Raw genomic sequence first — 8,333 nt, forward strand, 5'->3', positions numbered from 1 at the left:
TTGAGAAGTCTGAGTAAGTTTGTGAGAGGATCTCATGATGAAAAAATTATTGTGAATTTTAAACCAGCCTGATCTAAGCTTGCTCAGAGATTGTATAAGCTACCGAGAACCCTTCCTTCTCTGCATTAATTCATAGACTTGGGGGATTTGTATAATGCACGCTTGTAAAGAATAATGCCCTGCCCCACCGGAATCAGCGTGAATATGAAACATGATGCTCAAAGACAGATGTGATTCCATAAATTCACAAACAGCAACCTATAAATAACTTGCTGGTTATGCAGCCGCCCTCCTATGATCCTGATTCTTACATCTTACAGCTGCCATGTGTCTCCATGGTGATAGAATCACATGACCACCAGCCATTCATTCATAGCTGATGGAGAGGGAAGGTAGGATGAGGGCGGGGGGGGGGATAATTTGGAAAAATCAACATTTGGGTCTTTGTGGGAAGGAAAGTCAAAACACAAGGAGATAAAGACTGATCTTGGCAAGTATGGATGCTGACAAGAGAGGATTTTGCAGGCTGATGTTTTAGGAAGCATTAGGAAAGAGGTAGTGTTTTAATAGTAACAAGACTGGGTCAGAGCTGAAGCTGCCGTCTCCTCATCCCATGAGCCCTTTGAGAGCTGTATGCAGCAGGGAAATGCTCAGCAAGCACAGTTTCTTTGGTTACGATGCAGACATCGTGACTGTCTGAGTTTTCTCTAAATTGTGCCTTTTCAGGCTTCAGCTGCCATCTTTAAGACCAGGAAGTAGCCCACCTTGTCAGGTCAGTAACCCATTTAGATGGCTGTCCCAGCAGCAGACACTGCTAGTGCTTTCTGAAGAAGCAATATGGTAAGTGGATGCCCCAGTGCGCTAGACATTAACACGCTAGGAATGAAATGTTATGCCTCCCTGCTCTGGACCGAAGCCCCTTTTCAATGGTACAGAGAGGAGGAGACTGGAAGCAAGGAAATAGTGTCCCCTTTGGAATCTTCACCATCATGTTATTTTGTCTTTTAGAGATACTGAGGATGCCTTATAAAATGTCAGCGAGAGTTGATAGAGATTATTTTCTTCAGGTTTCAGGTGTTTCTCTCTGAGGTTTCTAGAGGCAAGGGGAATGCCCCCTGAGGCTAGTGTACATGCATGCAGTGAAACACTGGTATGCCGACATACAAAATGAGAAATAATTTGCTGCTACATAAAGGCAAAATGAGGAATCACTTTACACTTGCAACTGGGGTGGTACAGAGAGTTACACTCTGAACATGAGTCATCATGATGCAATTATGGGAATAGCAAGTGCCGATTTATTTGAGAAGCACTAAGCTCAGAAAGATGTAGAAAACAATCGTGTAATGTTACTCTGCATTGACTACACTTCTAATTAGTACTGTGCTCTGTTCTAATTTTAGCTGAATGAAAAATGCAATAAGGTTGGGTTTACCCTATGGACAAACTAGGAAGAACTATTCCCTAGACTAGAGAAAAGAGCCTCTGTCTTTTTCCCCGGAAGTAAATTGCCCCCACCTTTGAATGTCCTGGATTTCTGTAGAGTCTTGTCTGGGGGCTCACTCAGACAACCATTTCTTACACAGGAAAGCCAAAACTACATTAACTTTCCTGGCAGATTAAAGTGTATCCAGTGAATGTTCCAGTGTGTATCCTGGTCACAATTCCTCACATCATGCATGGTCTGACTTACTTTCCACAATACTTTTCATGACATAGGGAGCAGATTCTGCAACAAGCATCAAAGCATTCACAGGACTAGTTCAGCTTCCCAAAGTTCATTGCAGAGACACATTACTGCTGCTGAAGAAACTATATCATACAGAACGTGACTGCGGGAACAAGCCCTACATTATCAGGGCAGATTTTAGCATGGCAACTTGCATGCAAATGTGGCACTGCCTTGCTCAGGGACTGGAATCTAGTGGCCCTCCAGATGTTCTTAGATTTCAGCACCCACCTTTCCCACACAGCCTGGTCAATAACGAGGGGTGATGGGAGCCCTAGTCCAGCAACATCTGGAATCCACTGGGTTCTCCACCCCTGGCTGGATTAGAGCAAAAGCTCATCTTACCCAGAACCCCAACAAACACAAGTCCAAACACAAATACACACACAAACACACACACACACACACACACACCTCTTCCACTGTCAGAGGAAGTATGGCTCTGCTGGGAATCACAAATAGGGAGAGTGCTGTTGCATTCAGTTCCTGCTCACAGGCTTTCTACATACTTCTGGTTGTTCACTGGGGGTACAGGATGCCAGACTACATGGGTCCTTAGCCTGATCTATGAAATATCTTTTTGAGTTCTTATGTTCAAATGAGAGAGGTAGCCACCACATCAACTACAGGCTCACAGCTTTTGAATATGATGATCCCATTTTCACTAGCCCTGTGCCAAGTCCTGCCTTTAAATTTCCAGATAATCATTATCTCTTGTGAAAGAGGGTGGTTTATCATCTGCCTTTTATCTCGGGGTGAAATTCTAGGAACTTCTAGGTTTAGAAGAGATTGCATTTACTTACAAGTGGCTTTGGGGTGGGGAGGACATGAATTAATGTCCTCTTCCATTACAGAACAACCCCTGGATGGCCTGTTGTCTTCCCATCCTGCAGTTCCTCAAAACCATATGTAGGGGCACTTGGGAAGGTTGCAGAGTGCAGACCACCAGGGAGATGATTTGGAGAATGAAAAAACAACACTCAAAGAAATACCCTCCAGCCACCTCAAAAGTAAGTTAAGTGCAGCAAAAACCCAGCACCCCACCTAGGAGAAAATCATTATTTATTGATGGAGAATAACTGAAAAACACTGGGAGGCTTTTGTTTGTTTGTTTTTTACACAGCGCTAATTCTAATGATTCTGGCTAAAATTCACAAAATATATAAGCCTTCAGCTAAACGAAGGGATAGATTTAATGTCAAGCCAATAAGCAAGCCGAGGCAAACAGTCCATAGTTAATTGCAAATAAGCAAGCAAGCTGAAGGATGCAGTTCTGAGCTCCATTCATCAACCAGCTGCAACAACTAATAGGGGGCAGTCAAACATGAACCAGCAGCTGGTCCCTTCAGTGCTATCCCTTTCCAGGAACTGCTCCCGGCTTTTATTTCATTGGCTGCCTAGCTGGGGCAGTTAAGCAAAGCAGATGGGGAACTGGTTAGCCAGCCATTTGTACAAAAAGGCTGTACACTGAATGAAATAATTCTGTTCTGGCTCCCAGGATGCTGCCAGAGCCTTCAGAAAAGGATGGAAAAGAAACAATGTTTTAGTAGCTGCAATTTTACTCTCCTGCCCTCACACCCTTTAATCTTCTGCCTAGGTTTGTGCTTCAAAAGGGCAGCTCATGTTTCACAACTGTCATGTGATTTCTTCCCTCAACCCGGGAGTATATTTTAAGCCTCTCCTTGACGTCACGCGCTTCTCCATCTCAACAGGACCTTGTTTTGTCGGTTTTCAGGGATTAGACTATTACTGTCCGGCGTGCTCTCGTTCTTCCCATCATAAGGCAATTAATGCTCACTAAACTGCAATATGGGCAGATGGAGGGAGGGAGGTGATGTTCTTCTTCACCATTGTCCTTCGGTGGTCATGAAAGCATCATTTCCTCCCGAATCACCCTAAATCAGGACCACACCACAGCAGCGTCTCTCAGCACGTGAAAAAGCAAGTGCTCAGAAGGGTGCTTAAGATCTATATTTAGTCAAACAAAATGACTCTCCCCCATTTCCCTCTATTTCTCCGTAATATCTGAATCAGGTGAGGCTGTGCAATTTCATACAAGCACCTTGGTGCATATAGCGCTGGGTAGAACAAGGACCAATAAACTGAGACTGAATCCTGGCAAGAATGGGGCCCAGCGGCGGGTGAGCCGTTTGTGGGTCTGGGTGATAGATCAGTTGGCTGCTCTGGAAAGGACTGTTTTCCCTTAGGATCAGGTATATAGCTTGGAGGTAATCATCATTGGCCACCTCATGAGAAGAGAAGACTCCCTGGAAAAGACCCTGATGTTGGGAAAGATTGAGGGCACTAAGAGAAGGGGACGACAGAGGACGAGATGGTTAGACACTGTTCTCGAAGCTACCAGCATGAGTTTGACCAAACTGCGGGAGGCAGTGGAAGACAGGAGTGCCTGGCGTGCTCTGGTCCATGGGGTCATGAAGAGTCGGACACGACTAAACGACTAAACAACAACAACAATCATCATTGATCCATCATCACTGCTTGTGTGCCTTTTCTCACCTTTGGCTGGGACGCCAGTGACAACCATTCCTGGACAGGAAAAGCTTGGACACACAGGGGTCTATGCAGCAGTAACCTCAACATTAGCTTACTGCAATGCACTCTATGGGAAACTGCCCTGAGGTCTGGTCAGGAAGCTGAAGCTGGGGTTGAAGGCAGCATCCAGTTAGTGGGGCATCCTGCCACCAGCATACAACAGCCCTGTTTGTTGAGGGGACACTGCCTGGCCAAAGCTCCCACTTTTCGTGCTCCTCATATAGGCACAGATGCAGACATATTAGCCCCAGTGTTGGTTATATTACTGACAGATTTTCCTCTCCCTCAGTCCTTTTTATGCGTTTCATCTCATTAAACAATTCCACCTTCCACAGCCTCAAACTTCATTCCTTTGGCTTTGGTGTTTACAAACAGAATTACTACTGCATGCTAATTAAGCACTTGGTTACTGCCAATTTAATTTTACCCCAAAGGAATGTTTGGTGGTTTGATGGGAACTGTGGAGGGCAGAGTGCCTACAATGCTGTTATTAGACCAGTGGTGCATGGTGCTGAGCTTGATTGTTTCAATGCCTAGGAAAAGCTCAATGCACAGCACTCTTGCTGTAACAGCCAATATTACATAAATATGTGATCTACGGCTTCTTCCCATATTACTTTTCCATATATGAAAAATCAATTTCCATGTAGCAGGGGTGGGAAGCCTGTGACCCTCCAGATTCACCTCTTGTCAGTCCCAGCTCCCATCAGCCCTAGCCAGCATGGCCAAGGGTCAGGAATGAGGGCAGCTGGAGTCCAAGAACATCTGGGTGGCCATCGCACAATACAGGAAAAGGTGTGCATTTTGTAATGTATAGAGAAGGTGGATTCATGGGCTGGTCAGTCATGACAGACATGCATGTACCTGTTGCAAAAATGACACTCAGGCAACCCTTTATATATTACCAAAGGGACACTTTTTCTACATGGGCATTAATTTTCTCTTATGAAAAGACATAAAATAATAATACCCTAGGGCTGGGAGACAAACTATGGTTCTGCAAACATACAGTAGTTGCTCTTTTTTCCAGTACTTAGTAGTAGTAGTAGTAGTAGTAGTAGTAATAGTAATAATAGTAGATCATCCTCCATCTGTAGATCTCAGGGTGCTTTGATGACTTCTGTAGTCACTGAGTGATGAGAATCAAAAAGAATAATGTTTTCTTGATTCTCTTCAGCAGTCAATGTTTGGTCAAGCTCAAATGTTGTCCAAAGTGTGGTGGCTGCAGACTTCATCAAGCACTGAATCACTTCAGACAAACTATGGCTTGTTCTTTGATCTGAATAGCTCTGTTGGAGCTGCTGGCACATATTACACCTTTGATTCAACATCTATACCTGAGCCTGGCTCTAATTATGGTCCATCACACTTTCTAAGATAGACTAAATTTACCATACATATGCCAAGTAAGAACTGCAAGGAGACAAGGAGGTATTCTCCATGTCTGTCTCTCAGCTGTGGAATATCCTTCCCCTTACATGAACATAGCCCAAAGGCAATGTAAAACTATTTTTTTAAAAAAGGTTGGCTTTGGCTGACAAGAGATGTGGTGGCATGAAGGTACCGTTTTAACATTTGTAGGGTTTTATGTTTAAAGTATGTCCCTCCCCATGAGACAATTTGATGCTATGCACATGTGAATCACAAAGTCAGATGAGACCTTAGGTCATTGAGTCCAACCTGTTGCCTCAATGTAACATCTATAATGCAGGATGCAATTACAGCATCCATGAGAGATCCAGGCCCTGCTCAAATTCCTCTAGCAAAAGATAGCCAGCCGCCCCCCTCCCCAGCCGCCCCCTTCTTGACGCAGTCTGTTCCGTTGTTGAACAGTTCTTACTGTTAGGGTGTTTCTCCTCATTTTTATGCAAGATCTGCTTCGCTGCAATTTCCACCCACTGGCTCTGGTCCTGCCCTCTGGAGCAACAGAGAATAAGTCTGTTCCACTCTCTGCATGGCAACCTTTTAGATGTTTGAAGACAGCGATCTCATCTCCACAGCAGGGTGTAGCACTCTTCATAAGTCTGGTGCTTTAATTGCCCCACTCCCTCTGTAGTGAAATGTCAGTTTTAATCTCCAGTTCTGAAAACATTCCTTCACTTCTGCTGAGTTCTTGGGTAGTTATCTCAGCGGAGGAACACAATGACAAGTTGGGAACCATGTCAAAATGAGCATTTCAGAAGCAGCTTGCTGATACCAGCTTAGTATATGTGAAGAAACAACAACCCACTACTAATTGGGAGACTGCTTTCTTGGGAAGTGGAGTGGAATAGCTCTACTTGGAGGTAGGAGAACAGTCACTTTTCATGCAGAATCCAACACATTTGCTGGGGGAAGCATGTAAAATGGATCCTGGGAATGGTTCTTCAACTGTTTGCTTCAGCTCCAGCACAAAATTGGGAAGCTGCCACAGAAATGCTTGAGTTCCTGCCTGTGGTCCTGGGAAGCCAGCCAGCCATATGCTCCCATATGACACACTGACTTTAAGAAAATAATGTTTGATTCAATGTACAGAGAGATGGCGTACAAGGACAAACCATGACAATTGTCCATCTCAACCAGGGCTGTCAGGCTCAACCAGTTCATGTAGTCTTGCTAGAGATCTTCTGCTTTTTGGACACCAGTATTTTAAATAGCCATGCCAAAGATAGAACCAAGGACCATGTACTGTAACTGGATACAAGCCTAGTGTGATGGTGGTGGTGGGGGAGATAAACCTATGATAGAGCCAGGTCTGAAACAGGGAGACTGCTTTCATAGGTGTTTTTGCACCTCCCTCAGAATGCCCCATATATGGTGATTTTTCAGGGTGTGGCTCCCCTCCAAAAAAAAAACAAAAAACTATTCATGGGAGAAGACAGAATATATCAACCTGCTGCCAAGACAATGGTGCTGATGCGTCCTGCCTTGCTGTGCTGTCAGACAATTAAATGGCCAGTGCAATATGATAACACACGGATCATTGAGGCAATGCAGGCTTCCTTCATTCAAGAGTGAGTGTAATTAGGGCTTCATTTGGCCTTAGGAATATTGGACATTGCCAGCTCTGATTTGCTGTGTGGTGCCATGACATCACCACACTAGGAACAAGGCAGCCAGTTAGCTGGGATCACACAGCCAGAAATGAGATGCCGGGGGGGGGGGGGGGAATGCCACCAAAGCAGCAGTCAGTAGGGGTAAATGCATTCAGGGGCTGTTCAGTGAACTTTTCTCCTTCCCCAAGGATTCCCTTTCATGCCAAAACTGTTTGCCTGTGAAAAATCTGGCACAGCACTAGTTTCAATACCAACTGAAGCTCTGGTCCTTTTAAAAATGGTCACCTCCTTCCTCCTTGGTACATAAAGACACAGCTCCATGTTCCATACACCATCACTATTTTAATTTTCTCTTAGACATCTCTAAATAAGTCTACTCAAGAGTTCTTCCAGAACCACCTTCCTCCTAGCATTTCTTGTGGCTCAGTCTGGGTCGCTTTATCCTTCCTGAATTCAGACACTGGGGCTGTGGGGTGCCCCTCTTCCTGGGGGAGCTCACCTGTAGCCACCAGTTCACCTTCACCTTCCTCAGGACTTAGGAGGTCCCCGGCTAACTCTTCGATGCTTTCCAGGCTCAGCAAGCCAAGGCCTTTATAGTAGTCGTTCAGCACCCGCTCGAGAACCCTCACTGCGTCGGAAGTTCTGAAATGTTTCTCCAGGACTTGCGAGAGTCTATACCACACTGAGTGGGGCTGGGCAGTGGTCGGCTTTGAGGGCTCCTCAGGGTGAGCTTGCTCAGGTTTTTTAATCACCAGATAGAGGATGGACTCTGGGCCAATGAGATAGTCTGATAATTTGTGCTCCCCCTCCAGCACTTTCCCCTGGAACAACAGGGTCTGCTGGTTCTCGGGGACATTGAGCTCTTCACACACCAGGCTTTTCACCAGAGAGATCCTCTCCTCGCCAGACACCCGAAGGCGGCACTGCTGCCCAAGCAGCCTCTTCACTGTGAGCAGCATTGCCTTGCTCAATGGGCTAGTAAATCAAGCCCCGCCTGAATGAGGGAATGGGAAGGG

At 45.4% G+C, this 8,333-nt stretch overlaps 1 protein-coding gene across 1 annotated transcript; it reads right to left on the minus strand.

Moving 5' to 3' along the window:
- Positions 1 to 7,639: 7,639 nt before the first annotated feature.
- Positions 7,640 to 8,333, minus strand: UBL4B (ubiquitin like 4B). The gene has a single exon (XM_082228601.1). It carries the CDS (start codon positions 8,274 to 8,276, stop codon positions 7,695 to 7,697), a length of 582 nt encoding a protein of 193 aa, XP_082084727.1. The 5' UTR covers positions 8,277 to 8,333; the 3' UTR covers positions 7,640 to 7,694.

This window comes from Podarcis vaucheri, assembly GCF_965113315.1.
Source record: "Podarcis vaucheri genome assembly, chromosome: 6".
Classification (NCBI taxonomy): domain Eukaryota; kingdom Metazoa; phylum Chordata; class Lepidosauria; order Squamata; family Lacertidae; genus Podarcis; species Podarcis vaucheri.

Coding starts and splice junctions, on each gene's coding strand:
- UBL4B (XM_082228601.1), bottom strand. CDS start 8,276: ATGCTGCTCACAGTGAAGAGGCTGCTTGGGCAGCAGTGCCGCCTTCGG.